Source organism: Tupaia chinensis, unplaced genomic scaffold (genome assembly GCF_000334495.1).
Source record: "Tupaia chinensis unplaced genomic scaffold, TupChi_1.0 Scaffold000305_1, whole genome shotgun sequence".
Lineage (NCBI taxonomy): Eukaryota > Metazoa > Chordata > Mammalia > Scandentia > Tupaiidae > Tupaia > Tupaia belangeri.
This window is the reverse complement of record NW_006159795.1, coordinates 3,306,808-3,331,277: the sequence shown is the minus strand read 5'-3', so window position 1 is coordinate 3,331,277 and position 24,470 is coordinate 3,306,808. Positions and strand designations below refer to the sequence as shown.

Sequence of the window (24,470 nt, the reverse complement as noted above, 5' to 3'; positions counted from 1 at the left end):
TTTTCAGAGGATCATCTCATCTCTTTAATTTTTTTATTTTATAAAAGGATCCTTTTGGGGACTAGGAATTCAGCTAGATTCACAGGGAATAAATTCTGAGTTTGCATCCCAGAATATCCCTGAGCATGCTGGGTGCAGAGTCACTGTATCAGAACCTTACTCTGGGAGCCAATCAGTTTCAATCTCTTTCTCTCTCTCTCTCTTTCTCTTTCTGAAGAAATAAATAAAATAGCTTTTAAATAGATAGATTTTTTGTAAAGTTAGAGAGCCTCTCTCTCTCTGTCTCTTGGAAGAAAGAAATACACTAAAATAAATAAACGTAAAAAACTTTCTAAACAAAGCTAAAATAAACTTTGAACAAAGGAACCACCCTTTCTACAGGCCTCCACCTCCTCTTTTCCTTTGTTCCTCTTCCTTTTAACTCTGTTGTTGATCTTACCATCTTTCATCTGACAAAAACTTTTGGAACATCCGTTTTTCCAGACAATGCCAGTAGAAGGAAGCATAAAGATAAATACGATATCTGACCTGAAACATAGCATATTACAATTTGTCGGTTAAGCATAGTCTGCTGCAAATGACTACTCCAGATAGCTCTGTCCGTATAAATACCAGCTATGGCCATCCTAGAACATACCTTTGGGTAACTATGTTGTGAACTTTTTTGTTGCATACACAGAAACAGGATCACCAGTTTACAACGTGTGCAGACAGCAGTATTCCTAGCTTCACTCCCATTGGGAACGTCTAAGAGTTTTGTTGCTCCATCTGTCTGCCTATATGGTCATAAGTAGTTGGAGAGATAAATACAGTTGTCATAGTCATAGAGTAGAACACCATAAAATACTGAGAATAGGGAACCAGCAGTTAGCGTAATGGTTATGTCGCTGAACTCACATGTAGTCAACCACAGTTCAAGTCCTGGACCCAGTGGCTTAAACTCACTCCAGGCACGTGTGTGTGCATGCCCAAGATCCTGAGAGGAGAATGGAGAAGGGATTGCAGCATGGTCATCCCTCCCCGGGGGGTGATTTCTCGCTTTCTGTCTCTCTGTCTCTCTCTGTCTCTCTGGCAAGCGCACAAGCCCTGTAGCAAAAACCTCTCAAAAAAAAAAAAATTACTGAGAATAAATAATCCGCAACTTAAGGCAAAATAAGGATGGGATCTCAAAAACATCATACTGAATGAAAGAGGTCTGATGTAAAAGAATGTGATTCCATTTATGTAAGGTTAAAAAAAGGCTAAAATAATCTATTTTGTTTTTTTGCGGGGATAGACTCTGGGGGGAAAATGGTAAGAGGGGCTTCAGGGATGCTACCAAAGTGATAATATTATTTTCTTGATCTGGGTGCCACTTGTGGAGACTTGGGAAGTATGCAAAAATTCAGCCTACTGCACATAAGTATGGGCTCTTTTGCATTTTGCTTTTTAATAAAAAGCTTCCTTAAAAATTAAACACTGTTGGGCCAGCTGATGGCATGACAGTTAAGGCAGTTGGATCCCACGTGTATGGTTCAAGTTCTAGACCTGATGGCTTGAAAAGCACACCAAGGGTGAGTGCAGGTGTTCATGCAAATCCCAGAGAAAGAAGAGATGAAGGAGAAGAGATTGCATGCTGACCATCTCCCATGGGGTATGGGGAGGGGATGCTTTCTTACATTCCTTTTCTCTCTTTTTGTCTCTCCAGCAAGGACACACTCCAGCAAATTTTTTTTAAATAAAAGAAATAAAAATAAAAGAATAAAAAAAAATTAAACACTATTTTTTTCTGCTTTTCCAACAGCTATACTAAACTTAAGCTGCAAGTCACTCCAGAGGGGCGCATTCCTCTCAAAAAGTAAGTTTCATGAATAGGTCCCATTATTTGTTTGTTTTTGTCAGATGTGAGTCCGTGCCGTAGTTCTGCTTTGCATCTCTGCCAGCCTAAGTGGGATCATGAAAATGTGTGGTAGCCCCACCCTGCCTCATGAGTCTCACGTCAGAACAGCTGGTTTCCTCGTAGACATTTCCCTGAGGTCCCCCTTTCCTGTGGCATCATGTTCAAGAAATGCCAGTGCAGGAAGGGAATGGAGGGAGCGGAAGTGGAGTGAGGAATTTTGTTGTTAAACCCAGAAGACCATCTAAAATTCAGATCTATTCTAGGAGAGATAATTGGGCAACCTCAGTGCTTTCTTCTACCACACTGGCTCTAGCCTTAAAGCATGGGTTGCAACTCAAACGTCTAAAGGAGCCACGCAGGGAACTCAAATGACTAGATAGGTCAGATCAGGAAGAAAATCTAAAGAGCAAACCCTGATTAAAGGAGGCACCTCATCCCCATCACATACCCTGTGGAACTGGTAAGCTCCAACCCTAGTTTTTCTAATGTTTCAGTAGAATCCAGAAATTCAAGTTATTATTTGCATTTTATTATTATCCAATACTTAAGTTTTGTTCTAGAAAACCAAATTAGTGATTGAAGAAAGTACATCGCTAGACCATATTCAGCCAAAAGTCTTTAACCACCAGAGAGCTGGATCCTACTTGACTGACATCACAGTTTAAATTCCAGCCCTAGTAGTTGAAAAACATGCAGGTTATGGGTGCATGCATGCCCAAATCCCAACAGGGAGGAGATATAGAAGAGAAGGGATTGTGGCATGACCATTCCCAAATAGAGGGTGCTTTTTTCCTTCTCCTCTCACTATATCTCTCTTTGGTGAGACCATGTGCCTTCTGACAAATTGCCAAAAAAAAGTTCAACCATTGCCTTCCAACCTATGAAAGAACTTCTATTAAAAACAAAAACAAAAACAGGGCTTGGGAGTGGGCAGCTGCTGGCCTGGTGGTTGAGGTAGCTGGATCCCGTATAGCCAGCTGTACTGCTTGAGTTCCAAACACAGTGGCCTGAGAAACATGCCAGGTGCATGTGCATTTGTGCACAAAGTCCAAAGAGGAGAATGGAGAAGGGACATTGTTGTCCACCCTAGGGGTGCTCTCTCACTTTCTCTCTCTCTCTCCTCTCTCTGTCTTTCTCTCTCTCTCTCTCTCTCTCTCTCTCTCTTTCTTTCTCTCTTTCTGGCTAGTGCACACACCTTATAGCAAATTTTTTAAATTTTAATGATTAATTATGTAATATATGTCTTTGGGACAAAGGCTAATAACAGCAAGAGAACAGAGTTGGTAAGATTGCTGATGTTAGTGCTTAATATGAGAGCTTATTTAATGCAGCATGTCTTCATTGGTTCATCACCATTGTCTCAAAGTGTTGATTTTTTTTTTAGACACTTTCATTTTAAATGGCACACACAGATCTTCCGTAACACAGATACGGATGTGTGGAGGGAAGGGGCTATTTTACTTCTTGGAAGATGGATAATATTGTAAATAGGTTGGATTCTGTGGGATGTTTTGACTCGGCATCATCTATGAGTTGTGATTCACATGCCTGTTAAACATCTCTCATTTGTCGTTGTTTTCACTCCACAGCATATATCGCTTGTTTTCAGCAGACCGGAAACGAGTTGAAACTGCTTTAGAGGCTTGTAGTCTTCCATCTTCAAGGGTGAGCACGTTAACTTTCAATAATACCAGCTACATAGTTCTGCATAATTCATACTAAATATACATTACCTATGTTCTGTAAACATGATTCGCAAAACTTAAGAAACCCATAACTTATTTGTCGATATGTGTAATGTGCACAACCATTGTTATTATATTCTTTCATTTCCATAATCCAGTATTTCTATCTGGGATGACTCTTGTCTTTTGCAGATGAAAACAAAAACATAACAGAAAATACAAAAAACAAAAAAACAGTATTCACTGAATCAGGCAATATTTTTAAAGTACCAAATAAAGAACAATGTTATCAGAAAGACAATTTCAAATGTGGATTCAAACTTATCTTTAATAATAAACGCATTCTTGATGTCTTTTTTTTTTTTTTGGAGAGGTTTTTCGCTATAGGGTGCATGCGCTTGCCAGACAGACAGAGAGAGACATAGAGACAGAAAGAGAGAAATCATCCCCCAGGGGGGATGGTCACGCCGCAGTCCCTTCTCCTCCATTCTCCTCTCGGGATCTTGAGCATGCACGCACATGTGCCCGGCGGGAGTTTTAAGCCACCGGGTCAGGATGCGAACCGCGGTCAACTACGTGGGAGTCCAGCGACATAGCCATTATGCTCACTGCTGGTTCCCTTGATGTCTTTTGTGAGGTTAGCTCATAACAGTGTGAAGCTGTCATGTTTAGGAAGATACCTGAAATAATAATTTCATTCTACCCTTTCAAAATGTTTGGTTTTAAAATTTGTAAATTAACATAAGCAATTAGTATGGTGGTGCACGTTTATAAATAAATAAATTCACATACTCTTCAGGGCCATTCTTAGAAAGTTTTTAACTGAGAAGGATGCAGCCTCGACACAGTTTGGAGGGGCACGCTGGTGGCTCAGTGAGTGGTAAAACGTGACGCTGTGCAAGGCTGACCCACATAGGGAGGTTCAGGGATTGCATCCAGAGACCTTCCTGACAAGACTGGGTACATCTATGCTCGTGATCTGGGGCCGGTGGTGGCTGGGAGTAGGTTGTTGTGTCAAGATCCTATGGGGGGGGTGTTCTCTCTCACCTGCTCATGGAAGAAATAAATAAACTTTCTAAAATAGTTTCAGAATACCCACTTTTTAATGCATTGAAGTAGGTGAAGACAAGCATGCAACATACTTTTTGCTTTATGTCTGACACATACGAGTTTCTCCATATATACTATGACCAGCTAGAATAAACAAGTTTGACTTTATTTTGATTCGTTTCTGAACAACAGGCTCTAGAATGATTCATTACAAATTTTTTTCTGAGAGAATGGAGTCAATTGCATAAAAGGTTTTTCTCATGCCATGTGCAGAACTCTCCTCTCTGTTGCAAATTATTTTTATCCCCGTATCTAAGCAACAAGTAAGCATTTACCTGAAGATAACACTGAGTGTATAGGAAGAACCTTTGAGCCTCTTGAAACATGTTCACAATGTTCAAGTTGCACTGCATGAAGTTGCTAAGCCATTCTTAAACTTATGATTGAGTTATGAAAAAGTATTGAGTGCTATTATTAAATTCGTCATCAAGTTCTTATTTTTTTTTTTTTTTGGAGAGGTTTTCGCTATAGGGCGCGTGCGCTCGCCAGACAGACAGAGAGAGACATAGAGACAGAAGGCAAGAAATCACACCCCAGGGGGGAAGGTCACGCCGCAATCCCTTCTCCTTCATTCTCCTCTCGGGATCTCGGGCACGCACGCACACATGCCCGGCGTGAGTTCTAAGCCACTGGGTCCGGGACGCGAACCGCGGTCGACTACGTGGGAGTCCAGCGACATAGCCATTACGCTAACTGCTGGTTCCCTCAAGTTCTTATTGTGAGTACTTTTTAAGAAAGTGGAGTTTACTAACAACTCTGGTAGGTCACAGGGGAAAAATAACAATAATAATAAAGGAGTGCTTCTCCACTGTCACTTTTCTTCTATATGTGGAGAAAGTTAATGATGCTGCAAAAGCTAGGCAGAGCTGTGGAAAGTCACCCCAGAACACATCTACCTTCACTTTATTAAGCTGAATAAAAAACTCTGGGAAAACCGGTGGCACAGTTGGAATGTCGTACTCTGCAATGCTAGGCCCACATGGTGAGGTCCCAGGTTCACATCCCAAGGCCTCTTTGTACTTACTAGGTACCCATGCCCACACCCATAATCGAGTCTGGCTGAGGCTGGAGTATTTGGTGGTAAGAGGATCCTGTTGTGTTTCTCTGTTTTTTAATGGGCATATAATATTTGTACCTATTTATGGGGGTATGGTATTTTCTCACTCTAAGAATACAATGTGCAGTAATGACTACAGAGCAATTAGTGCACTCGTCATCTCTACCATTTGTCATTCATTTGTGTTGGGAATCTTCAGAATCCTCTCTTTAGCTACTCTGAGATATACAGGAAGTTGTTGTAAAGTACAACAGGGTGCATAGAGTCAACAGGTATTCCTGAGCCTCTTACTTTGTGCCCACAGACACTGAGGCTGTGGTCATGAACAAAATGAAATTCAGAGATTCAAGACCATAGAGTTTTCTGGGGTATGAGTAAACATGTCAAAAATGTGTTTGTGAATTGGCACAGTGTTAATAAAAAAAAGAATGGAGTGCAGCCATTGACAGTAAAGGAAGTTTATTCCAGGTCAAGATAAAAACATGTACACAGCCCTGAGGCTGGAAAGAATTCACTGGGTTTGAACAACTGAGAAAGACTACCATGTTCAACATGAAAGCATGGATTTACAAAGACATGCACACATTTTTTTTTCTTGGCAAAAACTTCTGATTTTACCTTTTCTGGATAACATCTTGTAGACTGTAATGATCAAACATTTCAACCTAGTGCTATAAATCTAGCTAAGGGAAAGAAGACATAGAAAATGAACCAGAATAGAAACCCAAATGCATCAACCAATTCTCTGTAAATTGCAATTTTCTAAACAATTGGGTTCTGACAACTCAATCGATAAACATAAATTGAGTCTTTACAATCCACTATGTCTATTATAGGTTCAAACTTTCAGACCCATATCAACTGGGGACATGGGGACACTTTAAAAGAAAAATGAGATTCAAATAACAGGAGTAATGTTTAAATTAGAAAAGGTTTGCCTTTTGCAAATTAAATGTAGTGACACTTTTCTGAAAACAAATTGTAGATCTTTTTAAAATATAATCAACCTCCATTAGAAAGTTTTACAAGATGATTATTTATAGTAAAGTATAATTTACTTGGAGGACTTCTGGAAGTGAAATGATTTAACAAATATGAAAACCAAAGACAGTTTCAATTAGGAAATAAATGTTTCCATGCACTACCTATGGTACATCAAAACTATAGTTTAAATCCTTGTGGTAATTTCATATCTCCAGAACACCGACTCTAGAAAACATTCACTCATTAGCAAAAAGATTGTAAAATATAGTAGCAGCAGTTATTTTAAACATACCACAGAAGAAATGGGTTATATGTAGTAAATAGTAGATAGTTCTGTATAAATGAGAGCTTATTTCATAGCCAGCAGCCATTCAAACCAGATTTAATTGTGTTCTATAAATAGATACATTACCAGAAACACAGTGGATATCCTGTTGAGTTTTTTAAACATTATCTTTGTGCACATTGTTAGGAATAATTAATGCACTTGAATTTGTATCCTGGCCAGCATGGTCCATTGGAATAACACATTCCTTTAGAGGGTACTTTTTAGAGACTACATTTGCTAACCTAAAGTTACCTTGTTAAGTGGTAATGTATTTGAAAAGAGAGACAAAGCAATTAGTGTCCTTTTGTACTAACCCCAACATATTTTCTAGGGAGACCTTTCCACATTTAGAAAATTACCACTTTGCCCACAAACTTTCTGAAAACTAAAAATAATTTATTCGTACCAAATTCCCTTGATTTAAAGCTTATTAAGGTGGAAAAAGCCCAGTGATCCCTAGAATTGTACTGTGGCCTTGCTATGGCATTGGCATTTAGAATTGTGTTTTATTGAAGAATGTAAGTAGTAAATTTATACATTTGTTACAAATAATAGCATTTATTTTAGTTGTTGGATATACATGTAATGCAAGGAAAATTAATTATTTTTAATTTAAAGAATACTGTTAAGTTTTGGTAAGGAATACTATTGGCTTGTCAGAACAGTCATTACGTATTTTTTCTGTTTTTCTATTTCAAAAATGCATCATGACTTTTCCAACAACCCAATATGAATAAAATTTATGAAATAACTCTACAACTATAGATGTTGCCTTCTATCCCTTATATCCTGAATATAAAATCAGAAGCATAATTATTTTTGCAGTTATAATTCTTAAAATCACTGGACCAGCAGTTGGCATAATGACCGTGGTGCTGGACTCCCATGTAGTCAACTGCAGTTTGAGTCCCAGACCTGGTGGTTTAAACTCACGCCAGGCCCGTGTGCGTGCATGCCCAAGATCCCGAGAGAAGAATGGAGGAGAAGGGATTGCAGCGTGGTCATGCCCCCTGGGGAGTGATTTCTCATTTTCTGTCTCTCTGTCTCTTTCTGTCTTACTGGCGAGCACATGCGCCCTATAGCAAAAACCTCTCCAAAGAAGAAGAAAAAGAAAAAGCAAGCCACCAGTTCCAGGACTTGAACCACGGTCGACTATGTGGGAGTCCACTTCCTTAGACACCATGCTACCTACTGGCCTGGTTATCCAGTGTAAAAAAAAAAAAAAATCACTGATATAAAAATTCTACTGTAAAACCACATTGCGTTGGGCCCATAACAAAGCAGATAAGCTCTGCACATAGGAACTCGGCTCGCTCAGAGTCAGCCGTGGTCAGTCCCAGCCCCAGCAGCCTGGAAAACATGCTGGTACACATGCATGCCCCAAATCCCAATAGGATGGAGAAATGGAGGAGAAGGGATTGTGGTGTTACCACCCTCCATAGGGAGTGTATTCTCTCTCTTCCTCTGGTGAGCACGCCAGACGTCCTGGCCAAAAAAAAAAAAAAAAAAAAAAAAAACGCCAACAAAAAAAAAAAAAAAAAAAAGAAAAGCCAACACACAGAGAAAGTTTTCATTTTATTATGAGTACTCATTGTTCCATGTACTCTCTGGTGAATACAACTTTTGATTTATTGTATTAGAACAAAAAGATTGAAAATAGGTTAAATTTCTGAATTTACTAGGAAATAATTTACTAATCTGTCAAGAAAAATCTGTATACATAAACTCTATTCATTAGATTGTGTATATATATATATATATATATATATGCATGCAAGAGAGGACAAAACAAGCAAACAAAAAACAGGTGACACAGTAATAATGCCACTCTCACAAACTTGACATGATTAAATATGAATAAAAGCATTCAAGTAAAGATCATCGTATGCTTGACATACAGTAAGTGCTCAATGAATATTAATTTTTATTTTCCTTTTGAGAATTTTTTTATAGGTGTAAAGGGGACTTTTTTTTTTTTTTTTTGAGAGGTTTTTGCTAGAGGGCACATGCCCTTGCCAGAAAGACAGAGAAACAGAGAGACAGAAAGTGAGAAATCACCCCCCGGGGCTATGACCATACCGCAAGCCCTTCTCCATTCTTCTCTCAGGATCTTGGGCACACATACAAACGTGCCTGGTGTGAGTTTAAGCCACTGGGTCGAGGACTCAAACCATGGTTGACTACATGGGAATCCAGTGACATAGCCATTATGCCAACTATTGGTCCCAATTTTTATTTTCAAGTATTTTTTCATATGTGTAAAAGGGATTTCAAAGAGTGTCTTGAAAAATAGAATTAAAGTATGAGTCTATTTGGTACCAGAAAATTAGAAATCCATTCATAATCTTTCATGATAGTCATTCACCAGGAACTTTTTGAAGACTCTCTTGCATGTGCAAGTCTCTTTTCCTTATCTTTAATTTAGCTGGTATGAATTACATTACCAGATCTATGGGAATCTAGAAATGCAAGTACCATCTGTATAACCATCACTATTGTAAACATCTTTTCCCTGTTTAGATTCCTTGTATACAAGAATGGAGTTGAAACAATTCCATATTTTCAAGTTTGCCAATACGTTGCAGTTTCTAGATAAATGGACCTAGTTGAGATTATACTGGTTCAGATTATGCTTGGTCTTCTGCATTCATCCTTCAGAAAGTTCAAAGCACATTAGCAACAAATAATCATGGACAATCTGTTTTTGGTGTGTGTGATGTGAGGACCAAGTCCTATCCCTGAAAACAAAAATCTTCAAGTTTGATCCCATCTCTTCGGTTCATCCAGCAAATATTGATTATGTCAAGTGTCATGCTGAGAACTCAAAGGAATTAAACAAGACAATGTCAGAATGTCATTTCACTTCTAACATTTACAGTCTAGCAGGATATCAGAAATTTAGAAAACAGGGAACCAGCAGTTAGCATAATGGCTATGTCGCTGGACTCCCACGTAGTCGACTGCGGTTCGCATCCCGGACCTGGTGGCTTAGAACTCACACCGGGTGCGTGTGCGTGTGTGCCCAAGATCCTATGAGGAGAATGGAGGAGAAGGGATTGCGGTGTGGCCATCCCCCCGGGAGGTGATTTCTCGCTTTCTGTCTCTCTGTCTCTCTCTGTCTGGCGAGCGCACACGCCCTATAGTGAAAATCTCTCCAAAAAAAAAAGAAATTTAGAAAACAAAAAGGAGGACCAGCTGTGTGATACAATAATGAAGGTATAGAAACATAGATTGTGGACACACAAAAAACTCTACTATCCCCAACTGGTGTGATCAGGAAGAGTTCACAGTTGTCTATTAGAACACTAGAAATGAACTTCCTCTCTCTCTTTCTTTTCTTCCAGTTTATTTTTTCCATAAGTGAGAGAGGCAGTACCCCCATTAGGGCCTTGACTCAGTGATCTTCTCCCAGACTCAACCAGCCAGAATCAGGGACATAGAAGTATGCAGGAGGTATACAGAAGTAGGATTTGTCCAGAGCTTCCTTTAAGTATTCTTCCTATACCCTTTCACTTTGTCTTTCAGTGATGATTATTCATTTTAATTCCTTTCTGTAAAATATTTTTTCTTCTCTTTTTACCCATTCACTCCTGAAGACTTTGAAATATCTTTACCAGTCAAGTTGTAGAAGAGAAAAATGAGATAAACCCACTTCTTTGAAAATAATGCAATATTTTCTGATTGTCTCATTAATGTGTCCCCTTTAATAGAAAGTCCTAATTCACAGCTGGTAAATGAACAATGGTTAGATTGTAGGCAAGCATGTTCTATGGAATCATGTGCCTGGAATCTTGTGTAAATTACTTTATTTAAATCTGATGTTCCATAGGAACACATGACACAGAGGTTCTTGGTATCAACTTCCACCACTCTCATAAATTGCATTCACTCAGTATTGATGGCATACCTACAATAAGTTTCACTGGAAACAGATCAGCTAACAAGCAGCACACATGTCATGGCTAGCGTACATCTGCAGGTTAGCAAGGAATAGAGAAAACCGTACAGCTGTGATTACAATGCCGTTACATGAGTCTTGAGTTCAGAGACAAGCAAGCTATGACGGGAGCACAAACGGAAGACAAAGCTTGGTCCGGGGGGAAGGCAAGGCTTTCCTGAGAAAAATTTTAAACTAAGATAAGAAAATGATCAGTAAGAGAAGGAAAACAATTATTGTTATCCTTCAGTGAAATCAATTTACGTGTGTGCTGGGAGAGGCTGGATGGGGGTGCAGTGAGCTCTGTGTAGTGGAACGAATGGGAAAACACACTCAGGATTCATAAACTCCAATAGGGAAGGAGGCACTTAAATCAGCCAGCAGCACCACTGAGTATTTTCTTAGAACTGATTTTAAATCTTTCTCTTCCTTGTATCTCTCAGCCAAAGAGTGGGATACACAGGGTCATCTCCAACTATCGACAAAACTATTGAAAGAGACCTGGGCATCTAACTCAGAAACAGGGTGGCACTGAAAAATGTGCATCCTCTAGTCAAAGCAGTTTCTCTCTTTTAGTAAACCAAATGAATGTTTGGAAACCTATTTGCAGTTGTCTGCAGTTTATGAGTGGTAGAACATCAATAAAACGATCCATGAAAATGTCCCATTGTTCCTGATTTGACCACTTAGGCTCATGGTTTCAGAGTTTGTGTCCAGGTAGCCCACCACTCTCTGTATGCAATAATTCAGGTGTTGTCTGATCATCATAAAATTCAATTTTACAAAGTAAATTTTTCCTTCTTCATAAACAAATTTAGTAAAGGATATGTTACTTTATTTATTCATTCCACAAATATGGAGCTTCTTCTACCTGCCAAGTAGTGAGCCTTTTATCTGTTACAAGCAGTGTACAATTTCAGACAATACCTTTTAGCTATTTCTATAATACTACATTTCAAAACATATGAATATACTGAAAGGAAGGGTGTTCTCTTCAGCTTAAGAACTTGAAAATAAAAATAATCATATAAACACACACCTAAAATAGGAAAACTGCATGAATAATGTCCTTCCTGTTAAGAAAGTCTTGAAAACATGCTTCCGGTTTCCATGGCAGCCCAACCAAACAAAAAAATAAATCATAAAAGTGGTCTTTTATATCAATGACATGCTTCCCAAACAATAGGACCAGGAGCAATCCGTGAAAAATAATGACTGGTGCTGTCCTAGTTATGAAACCATTTCACAATGTATCGGATTATTTAAACCAGAAGGTACATTGTTCAAAAAAAGACACAAAATGAAATTTGTATTTCCAGTTTGACAATGTCAGTCTCTAGGGTTGTTACCTTAAAAAACATTCATTTGAAATGCTCATAAACAACACTACAATATGCATGTACTTCACGCCACTGATCCATACACTCAAAACTTACTAAAATGGTACATGTTATGTTTCTTTAAAATGCCAGAGAGTGTGTACATGTACCAGTGAGAAACAGAGAGACAGATAGAGATAAAAAGAAAGCACTGACCAATGGGATGTGGTCATTCTGCATTCCCATTTTTATTTCTTTGTCCTTTCAGGATTTGCGGCATGCATGCATCCATGTGTGCCTGGGATGCTTTTCAAGTCACTTGGTCCAGGATCCAAACAGTAGTCAGCCATGTAGGAGCTGGCTTCCTTAACCATTAGTCCACAGGGTTGACCCACTGTGCATATATTTTTATGTTGATTTATCTATTTCTTCCATAAGAGAGAGACGGAGAGAGCTAGGCATCCCTAACAGGGTCTCCATGCCTCTGTTTACCTCAGTCTTGTGGGTCATGGGCACACATAAGTGTACTTGACATGCTCAGGAAGGCTTGGGACACAAACCCAGGACCTTTCCTTCAAGGGTCCAATTACATTACTGCTGAGCTAACACCTGTCCCTATGTTATGTATCCTTTACCACTATTTTTAAAAATTCATTTATGAAAGTAGATAAATATTTTACCAGTATTTAAGGAAAAAAAAAAAAAAGTCCACTTCAGGACCTAGTGGACCTAAAGCAGCCAGACAGCCAGATCCCACATGGTTGACTATGCTTCAAATTCTGACCTTGGCTACTTTAAAAACATGCCTGGTGCATTTGTCTGCATGCCTCAAATCTGGACAGGATAGAGAAATTGAGAGAGAATTGCAGAGTGACCAGACACTATGGAGGTTCTCTCTCTCCATCTCTCTCTCTCTTTCTGTTTCTCTGTCTCTGGAGATCACATAGACCTTCTGATAATTACATATTTTAAAAAGAACCATCAAAAAGTGATTCAAACCAAAAGAAAAAAATCTGCTAAACTCTGCCTTTACTAGTTCTAACTACTTTAGTAAATGTACTTAGGCAATTGCCTTCACATCCTTTTAGCAGAAAAAGTTCTTAAAAGGAAAAAGCGACAGAAAATGAAGGTTTTGACACCCAAAGCCAGTTTCCAAGTGAACTGTACTGTTGACTTCAGGGAGGGAGGGATTTAAATAACAGTGAGAAGAAAACAGGGCAGAAGGAAGTTCGGGAAAGAAAAAGACCATTTTTTGACTGTTGTTTTATTTTTCAGAATGATTCAATACCTCAAGAAGATTTCACTCCAGATGTGTATAGAGTTTTCCTGAACAACCTTTGCCCTCGACCAGAAATTGATAACATCTTTTCTGAATTGTAAGAGAATACATTTTAACCCAGTCTTGTCTTTTCAGCTTACCTTGATACTTTGGCTGCCTAGGACAGGATTTTTGAGCAATAGCAAAAGGAGATGGAAAAGCATTGTAAACAATGTCTTAAAGTCAGTGCTTCTGTGTGATCTGCTAGACACAATCACACATTCTTGCTCCTGAGGTGCAACCACAGCTTTTAATGAGAAGTCTGCTGAGATTTATTGCCAAGTGTACTTGTTTTAGTATGCCCAGGAGACTATGTCGTTTGAAGATTAGGACAGAACAGCAATGCATTTTGGCATAGTGGAGATAAACTTATATAGCATGGTTAATATGGGACTGGGAACCAGTCATTTACATCTCTGACCTGCATTAGAGAAAGGAGGAGTTTCAATTACTAAAAATTCTCCCAGCTGGAAAATTATTGGCTTTTATGTTGGACATTATAAACTTGGGTGGGCATTACTTCTTTTCTAACAGACTGGAAAAACAAAAGAAAAGAAACAAAACAAACCAAAAACATCAAGACAAATGTAAGAAGTAGCAATTTCCCTTACTTTTGTTTTTGTTTTGTTTTGTTTTTAAGGTGTTTGCCATAGGACATGTACATTTGCCAGATAGATAGAGAGAGAGAGACAGTGAGAAGGAAGATGAGAAATCACCCCCACAGGGGTGATGAACACACTGAAATCCCTTCTCCTCAATTCTCTTCTCAGGATCTTGGGCATGCACATACATATGCATGCTGTGAGTTTTAAGCCGCCAGGTCTAGGACTCGAACCATGGTTGACTATGTGGAAGTCCAGCAATGTAACCATTACCCCATCTGCTGGTCCTGTTTTTAAAGATTTTTGCTATAGAGTGCATGCATTTTCTGGAAAGAGAGAGGCAGAAAGTGAGAAATCACCCCCCAGGGGGGATGGCCATATTGTAGTCCCTTCTTCTCCATTCTACTCTTGGGAGTTTGGGCACACAAACACATGCACCCAGCATGTGTTTCAAGCCACTGAATCTGGGACTCGAACCGTAGTCAGTCACATGGGAGTCCAGTGCCTTAACCACCACACCACCTTTTGGAACCAAGACATAACTTTAATGAAAAGACAATCATGACCAAGCAGGATATCTACTTAATTTTTTTTTTTTTTTAGTAATGATAACAAATATAATTTTAAATTATTAAGTCAGATATTAGAATTTGAAGACTAAACTAAAACTTTAGTGTTATAATTTTAAAAAATTCCATACCTTTCTGTTCAATTTAGAATGAGACATCCACATATATGAAGCATTGTTTTCCTACTGTGGATTTTTTAACACCTTAAGCATTTTGTCAGGGGAGTTGGAATTTAGTGGAGGTGATTGCAAAAGATAGAGGAACACAAAGATATTGGAAGAGTAGGCCAAGGTAAGAATTTTAATACAGTCTGCTCTTACCAGGATTGGAAGGGTTTTGTTTCCCAATAGCTACATGTAAATATATGGAGAAAACTTGATACAGTAAAATTTTAATCTCTTGGTGTTTCATTGTTTTCAGTGGTGCCAAAAGCAAACCATACCTTACGGTGGATCAGATGATGGATTTTATCAATCTGAAGCTGAGAGATCCCCGGCTAAATGAAATACTGTACCCACCTCTAAAACAGGAACAGGTTCAAGTATTGATTGAAAAATATGAGCCCAATAGTAGCCTCGCCAAAAAAGGTCAGTGCTTTGCCCCACACTATTGGAAAGTTCTTGTTTCTCATTGAGAATGGGTGACATCCTGGTGTCAGTGACACAGAAGATCATTTGGGTCAGTTTCCCCCATTCGTATGCCTGCTTTTTTCTGCAGATATCACTGGTAGTTTAGTCTGAAGTAGGTTTTTTTTTTTTCAAACTTTGGTGTGTGATTTTAGTTGTTGTTAGTATATGTATGCATGTAATGTATATTTTTTAATGTCTAATTATTTGGGATTTGGGGGGGTTTTTCCCCCAATTTACCTAGTCACTGAATTTCACTATCTTAAATATTTCACTACCTGAAATTCACTATCTTAAATATTTCCCTTTGGAATCTTTCAAGAAAGTTCTGTAAAGTGGCCCACAAATTTCTCTAAATCCTTATAACAGAAGAGAATATTCAATCTATTAGACTCTGACAGCAATTTATATTATCTGCTGGTTTTTTCTACTTGGAGAAATATTCTAAAATTTGGCATATTATGTAAAGAAATTTAGTTTTGGTAGAAAAAAATTAGTCCAAAAATGATAATAGACAGACTTAGATTTATTGAAGATATTTTAAGATAGATTTAAGATATTTGGAAGTCGTTATTAAATATATTTATACTTTTGATTCTGGAGAAATGAATTGCCAAAATCAGATGATGAAGATTTAATTGCACAAAGAAGACATTACCCCTAAACAAAATCTTTACCCATTTCTCTGTTATTAAGACCAAATCTCATCTGGATTGAAATATATTCAACTAGAAAAAAGGAAAATTGATGTGTGATCATTTATACTATTGAAAATTGTCTCAATATTTCATAGGAAATAAAGCATAATTAACCAATTAATTGGAAGAAATAAAAGTATGTTAGTATGCAGACAATTTATAAAGTAGTAAAAATAGCTCTAGTGGGAACAGCAGTTGGCATCATGGCTATGTTGCTGGACTCCCATGTAGTCTACCGCACTTCAAGTCCTGGACCCAGTAGCTTAAACTCATGCTGGGCGCATGTGCATGTGTGCCAAATATCCTGAGAGGAGAAAAGAGGAGAACAGATTGCAGCGCGGCCATATCCCCTGGGTGGTAATTTTTTGCTTTCTGTCTCTCTGTCTCTCTGTCTTTCTGGAGAGTGCACGTACCCTATAGCAAAAACCTCTCAAAAAAAAAAAAGAAAAATCGGGAACCAGCAGTTAGCGTAATGGCTATGTCGCTGGACTCCCACGTAGTCAACCGCGGTTCGCGTCCTGGACCCAGTGGCTTAAAACTCACGCCGGGCGCGTGTGCATGCGTGCCCAAGATCCCGAGAGGAGAATGGAGGAGAAGGGATTGCGGCGTGACCATCCCCCCTGGGGGGTGATTTCTCACTTTCTGTCTGTCTCTCTCTGTCTGTCTGGCGAGCGCACGCGCCCTATAGCGAAAATCTCTCAAAAAAAAAAAAAAATAGCTCTATCCAGCTTATAGTCATTAGCAAAAATCTAATATACTGTTACAATAACTAATTGTACTAGAAAGACTGCTCACTGTAATTCTTCTGGAACTAGTCCTCTCAGTGGAAATGAAAGTATTAAGTGGTCAGGAAAGTCATGACATATTTTTCTATGTTTTTCTATGCAAAAAATGCATCATGACTTTCCCAATGACCTAATAGTTAAGCATAAAATTAAAATCATATTAATTTTATCCTACATGTTATTAGTTGGGCATTTATAAATGCTTTTTTTGGTTTCTGTATATTTTCGTGATCAAGCACTTTGCCTTTGTTGTTGTCGTCATTCTTATCATTGCCATGGAACTGAGGTCAGTCAAAAAAAGCACCTGATACAACAGTATGTCTTGGTACTGCCAGCCCTGCCCCTCCAAACCTCTTTAAATATGATGCTCTTTCTTTTCTAGCACCACAAGAGATGAGATTTTATTATTATAATTATAATTATTACTCAGGGAACAAATTCTTGGAGAAAATTTTGCCTACATAGCTTGGCAGTTCCCTTATGAAATGCAAACTTCTCCAAAAATAACTAACACAGTGTTGTAACAAATCAAACAAGACCTAAAAGCAGTTAGCTCCTGATACTAGGAAAATAAAAAGCTTTTGAAAAACCACCAAGGCACTCCATAACCTAAACTTTGCCCTTTTCTCCTCCCTTCACACCACACTGCTGATGGCCCATGCTTCAGCAGGTGTATAAAGCCTCCATACATCATCTTCTGATGACTTGGATGAAGTATAGGATCCAAAAGAGGGGAAATACAATAGGTTATTTTTAAATCCTACAATCCTGGAAGATCTGATTTTTATTCTAACAGAAATGAAGATGATGTCTTCTTGCAAGACTTTTTAGAGCCATTTTGTAAGTGCATTAGGTGTGCAAGCCACAATCACAACCTGCTCATAAATTTCAGGTACTATCTAAAAGCAAGTGTGTTTTTGTATGAGTTAATATGATATCTATCATAAATACCTTTAATAACAGTATAGCGAGGTAACAAAGAATTACAGTTCTACTCAGAGTTTCAGAAGTGGGGTTCGCTTCACTAGTTATATGATCTTGCTGCTTAACCTCTCTGTGCTTCAACCACCTTATTTTTATTTTATTTCATTTTTTTAGAGGTTTTTGCCTTAGAGCTGGAGAGAGACCCTTGCTGGAAAGAGAGAGATAGATATAGTGAGAGGGAAAGTGAAAAAATCATCCACTGGGAGGGATGGCCACACCACAATCCCTTCTCCATTCTCTTCCTGGGATCTTGGACTCTCATGCACATGAACCTGGCATGAATTTCAAGCCACTGGGTCTGGGACTGGAACTGTGGTTGGCCCTATGGGAGTCCTGCAACGTAACCACTATGCCATCTGCTGGCCCCAATTACTTTATTTTCAAATCGAAGGGGAAAGGAATTCTTGGTGGGCTTGTTATGAATTTGAATTGAATAATACCTGCAAAGCATTTAGGAAGAAGAGCGACTGGCCCATCTGATGCAATGAGTAAGTATTAACACTCTCCTCAGTGTATTGAAGTATACTATTAGTTTTAACTCCCAGAGTGTTTTCATTTTTTTTTTTATGAGATCACAAAATTTCTGGACCTTAGAATTTTTTTTATTGTCCCCAGCTTTTTAGAGGATGGGTCTGCGAGCAATGAAATATTTATGATAGACTTGGAGGTGTGATCTAATAACTAACATAAAGCATTTTGCCCCAGTTAATCACTTGAGAATGTCCCCTGATGGTCTCAGAATAAAGGGATTAAGACTTGTTCCATTTCCACTTTGGAGTCCCACGGCTGGAATGTAGATAGTGGTCTAGCCAGCTACTGGTGTACGAGATGCTCCCCAGGGCACTCCAGTGCCAAACAGGAGTTCTGGATGGCTAGCTATGTAGCCTTTCCCCTCCACACTCCATCCAGAAGAGGTTCAGCTTGAGAAGTCAATAGTCAAATTACAAAAGACCTTTGTAGGGTCACTTCAGAGCATGTGAGCAAAGAGGAACTCATGATATGACTGTCTTATTTTAAAGTAAGATAATGCATGTTGATGTTTAGTTTCACAGAAAATAGTTATTCATTAGGGTCAGAAGCAGTGGCACAGTGGTAATGCAAACCTCTGTGATGCTAGAGTGACATGGAAGAGTCCCAAGTTTATATCCCGAGGTCTCCCTGTACACATCCGACTTGTACACAAGTCCATGATCCAGGTTGACTGAGGCTGGGATGGGTCACAGCATGCAGACCCTATTGGGGATGCCAGTCTCTGTCTGCCTTTCTCTCTCTCACAGAAGAAATAAAATTTTAAAAAGTTTTTAGGGGCAGCTAATGACATGGTGGTTAAGATGACTGGATCCTACATTGCAGACTGCTTGATTACAGTCCCAGACCCTGTGGCTGTGGCTTGAAAAACTCACTGGGCAGGCGCACGTTTGTGTGTGTGTGTGTGTGTGTGTGTGCTCAAAATTCCAAAAGGAAAAGTAGAGAAGGGGTGATGGTGTATTTCCCAAAGGAAATCACCCCCCCCCAACTTCCAACCCCTGCCTTGTGAGTGCACATGCCTTCTCACAAATTAAATATATATATATATATAATATAGTTATTCAATAAGTAGCTCATATTATGATTATTATCATTTAAAGTAGGCCACATAGTGCTAAGGAAGCGCACATGCAGTGTCTGGTGTTTTAGTCTTGCAAATTCAAACTCATAAGCAAATCTCTATTTGTTCATTCATATCGTTGCCACTCAGTAGATGTTTAGTGGAAGGCAAGAGGCTATGGATGCTGAGAGATCCAAAGATAAAATCTATACCTCTAGAGGCTTTTTCTCTTTTTAAAAAAAAAAAAAAAAAAATAAATATTAATAACTAAATTTCACCTCTCAAATTCTAATGTGCCCACAAATCGCCAGGGCCTTGCTAAAATGCAGATTCTAGATTCTCCATTTCCAACTAGTTACTGACTGACACTGATGCTGCTGGGCCAAGGACCACACTGAGTAGCAAGGCCATGAGTGGCAGGGAGAAAATCCAATAAGCATGAAAATAGAGAAATCTCTTCCTGTAGAGAAGGCCCATGGAAGAGGTAACAGCTGGGCTGAAGTGATTCCAATAGGGATGAGCTAGAGACTTTGTAGGGATAGCAAATATTATTTTTCATTCATTCATTCATTCACTCATTCAACAAATGTTTACTGAGCACTCATATTTTAACTATCTATGTATTAAGTACCTAGAAACTTAAGACAGAAGCTCAAAAAGCTCTTAAGCTAACTCTGGAGAGAGAGATCTAGGACAAGCAACTTCCTTTGGATATAAGGCCAATATATATATATTTAATTTCTCATTAGCTGCCCAGCGTCAGTCTTATTTTCAACACAATATTTATTTCTTAATACAAACATATCAGTAAAAAAAATGATGGTAAGTGTGAGCTATTTCATACTAAGTGATTCTGTTTGTTGGTTTTGTCTTGTTTATGTGAACAAAGGAGACTAGAGATTGTTTTTTTCTTTTGTTGTTATCTCATATTCAAAAAGATAACAGTTTTGAAATCTATTTATTTGTTGGACCAAGAAATTATTGCTTAGACCTCAATCCTTTAGTAATTAAGAGTTTGAAATAATTTTGAAAATAATGATGAAAATCAATTTTTTAATTTGATTTTACAGCTCAGAATTGCTATTTGACTTTAGGATTTTTTTTTTTTTTTAAGAACTCCTTTTGTGTCTTCCTTGTTTATTAGGTAACAAGCAAACTCCAATGAAGTGCAATTTAAGAAAGTATTGTTTTACTTCAATGTGATGACTGGTATGGATCTGTAAGGAAATTAGCTTTCATTGATTATGTGACTTTCAAAATGCACTTTAATGTTTTGCAAAGAAGCAAACTAAAGCTTTGAGATCAGGTGATTTCTCTAAGATCTTTTATTGACATGCTCTTTAAGAAAGCAGGATTTTTAGCTTTCAGTCAAGTAGTTTGTACATTTTGACCAATAAACATGTAAGAAAATAAGTAGGAAAGTTTAGTATTAGTTTATAATTTTTTATTCTACTGCTTTCCTCTTTTTCTAGCTCCTCAAATGTGCCCAAGTATTAGTTAAATAAATGTAGAGCTCGGTGCTCATTTATAAGCTCAATCTCAGTTATCTGGGAAAGACACCTCCATAGTGTCTACATTTGTTATAAAATACTAGGTGTAAGATATACACATGTGCCAGCCTGGGTAACATGGTGCTTAAGCAATGCTGGGTCCTTATGGAAGATTATAGGTTCAGTTCCCAGCTTGACTTATACATTCTGGGTACATGCAACCATAATCCCAGTTGGTTGGGAGGGTTGGAGGACCATGATGTGGGACCCCATTGAAGGTGCATGTCTCTCTCTATCTCTCTTTCATAAAAGAAAGAAAAAAATGCAGAAAAACCACACATATAAGTAACATAACTATGTTTATACATTCTCTGATATCAAGGATATATTTTAAAATAATTCACAAAGCTGATAGATGCTTATGTTTAGTTTTTATATGCATTCCGTGTAATTTTCCCATCAAAGATAGCCAAAAATATTTCGATGTAGCCAAAAGTTAAATACCAGAGCTGCCTATTAGTCAGTTAGCTAGAAATGCAACATGTGAAGTACAAAGTGAAAATTCAGGAGAGACAATGGACTCAATGCTTTTCCCGCCTATCTGCTGTAAGTAGCATTTGGCTGCATGGGTTTCTGCATATTCTAAAGCCAAATGTCCACGTGTTTAGGTTCCACAAAGAGAGACAGAGTGAATCTTGTCACAGGAGAGTCTAGTCTCAAGGGAGTTGGGTTAATCTTTATCATTTAAAATCACACATTGAAAAATGCTGTAGACCCTGGTCAATGAATGCTTCATCTTGGTCATGTTGCTTGTACTGTAGACCTAAATAGGCTTGACACAGGAATACACAGTGACTCCTGCCTCTTCCAAACAAGAGTCATGAATATCATAGTTTTAAGACTAGTGTCTCCTGAGTCTCCTGGAGTTCCTTTTCTTTGTTTTCTATAGGGCATGTGAAAGACACAGAGAGAAAGTGAGAAACCCCTTCTCCTTCATTCTCCTCTTGGAATTTTGGGCATGGAGGGTCCAGGACTTGAACCTCAAAGTCAGCCACATGGGATCAAGCCACCTCAGCCGCTATGCCACTGGCTGACCTTAGGGTTACCTTTTTTATCATTTAAACTCTTCAGAAGAAAGACTGAGTAAAATTAGCATGTAAAAATTAACTATACTGGTGCATTTACTAACAGAATTCCTATTTCCAGGTTCAAACCATATGTATATACATGAAAGCCAAATTTTGCTTAAATAAACTATCAAGTCAAAAGTCAATAGTTTAAGTTGCTCATGCTTTTATTTTTCTGTAAAGTACAAATGTTCATGAGCTTTTCTTAAATAATTGAGTTAAATATAGCAGAGTATAATATCAGCAGATGTTTTCAGCTACATTCCTTTTTTTTATAGTCATTGTTCATCCTCTTAAATTTTTATAAGGTGTGCTATACAAAAGCTCCCACATTATTACACTTAAATCATTAAAATGAAGCTATATAATTGTTTAGTATTTTATCAGTACTTACTGAGTTAATAGTTTAATAGCTGAAATGAACTCGAAATTAAAACGGCAAAGCAATTTGGCTTTCAGCAAAGCAGTAGAACTTCAGGTATGGCAAGCATTTTTGCTTCAATTAGACCTACTCTAATAAGTTATATCAGTGAAAAAAAAAAACCTTGGTGCATTTTCAATATTTTTTAATTCAAAATACTGATTCAATTAGACTATAGTGTATCATTATTGTCTACATAAAGAACTCACAGAATGCGATGAGAATAGCCCTAGATTTAGCAATCTTGTAACCTGTAGTATTAGGCAGAACTCTTTCAGTTAAAAGAGGACAGGAACTTAATTCAAACTGAACCACAGAAAGGAATTTACTGGTACATGTAAGCAAAAGGTCAAGGTATTAATGGCTTCAAGCATGGGTATATCCAGTTGCTCATCCAGAATTGCTTTCTTCATCTGTCGTCATTATCTCTGTGCTGGCTATAGTCCCTGGGCAGTTCTCCTGTGGTGACAAGACATCGCAAGCAGCTCCAGCTCTGTCAACTCTCCATTATCAGTATGCAACTTTTTTTTTTTTTTTTTCACTCAAGTTTCCATCAGAACTCTCAGAATCCTGACCGTGGTTTAGGTCATCCAAGGCCACTCCCAAACTAGAATCATTGTGGCCTATAGGACAAAATGAAATAATTGCACAGACTGGAGCCAGGTGGTGTTGAAGTGATAACACAACTGAATACACATGGGAAGGGTCCTGGATTCATATGCCAGGACCTCCTTGCTCATGTAGGGAACATGCATTCCCATGACCTAGGCCAGCTGTGATTAGAGGGTAGATCGTAGCACTGGGACCCTGTTAGGGGTACCTTTCTCTCTCTTTCTTAGGAAATGATTTGTTTAAAAAAAAAAAACCTTTAAAAAGCAAAGATAACTGGACAGTCATAGGTTAGATTACTCTCCCTAGAGTCAGTAAAGGGCCAACTACCTATACCATAAACCAGCTGGACTGGCAATGAGAGAGAGATGGTTTGCTAAAATTCAACTGGGATGTGCTTTCTAAAAGAAGAAAGAATGGTCATAAGGCTCATGAGTAATCCCTCTAAAACTGGATCTGAAATCAACAATTTATTCTAATTCTTTACCTTACCTTAGGAAGCTATTTAACCTCTTAGAGCAGCCCTGCCCTCCCTATTTTTCTCATCTTTGAAACAATTTCCTAAGAAAATTGCTGGAAGATTAAATAAAATACTCACAGGAAGAAGGTTGCATCTATTAATTATGGTCCACTAGAACACTGTTGACCTGAAGTAATGAAAAGAAGCAATCAGCATTCACGCTGAGGTTTTAAATGTATTATATTTTACTCTGTGAGTGAGAGAGACAGAGATATAGCACCACCAAACAGAGATTTGATTCCATAACTCATTCTCTTATATATACTTTATTAGAATGGAATTATAGTAAATGTAAAATTTTGCACTTAATTCTTGCTATTCATATTTTCCTAATATATTGTTTAAATTATTTTTTCCTAGCACCATTTTTCTTAACTAGGTAGAAGTTATTAAAAGAGAGGACTATTATTATAATTTCTATTAGTCATCTGCGAGGATCAGATATGCTAAATTTAAAGAAAATGAGTCGTAGTATCATAGTTAAGCTGGAAAACCTCAGGCAAGTAACATGGCTAGCTTGAGTCCCAGGTTCTTCATCTGTGAAACTGGATGGTACCAGCACAGAACTAGCACAGACATGCTGCCCATCCAATACTTCTTGGCCCTCCCTATTCCAACCCAGCCAATAGCATCCCCTGCAAACCCCCCCTGCCCCCCCGCTCCGGACTGTCTCAGTCCAACCATGGCCAGCCTACAGTTCCCCAACATTTCATGTGGCTTCAGGAGTAGTTGGAGGATTTGTACCACATCTCCATTTCCCCTCCTGTCTATTCTATGGCACGTTTCTTTCCTTCCTCCCTCCCTCCCTCTCTTTCTTTCTTTCTTTCTTTCTTT

General features: G+C 38.3%; 1 protein-coding gene across 1 annotated transcript in view; it reads left to right on the top strand.

Moving 5' to 3' along the window:
• PLCB1 (phospholipase C beta 1) overlaps window positions 1-24,470 on the top strand; it is a 336,512-nt gene that overhangs the window by 34,780 nt on the left and 277,262 nt on the right. The window contains exons 4-7 of the mRNA XM_006150922.3: window positions 1,784-1,837; window positions 3,469-3,544; window positions 13,575-13,675; window positions 15,209-15,375. Of these exons, the coding sequence (XP_006150984.1) occupies window positions 1,784-1,837; window positions 3,469-3,544; window positions 13,575-13,675; window positions 15,209-15,375 (398 nt within the window). The remainder of the gene's footprint in view (window positions 1-1,783; window positions 1,838-3,468; window positions 3,545-13,574; window positions 13,676-15,208; window positions 15,376-24,470) is intronic.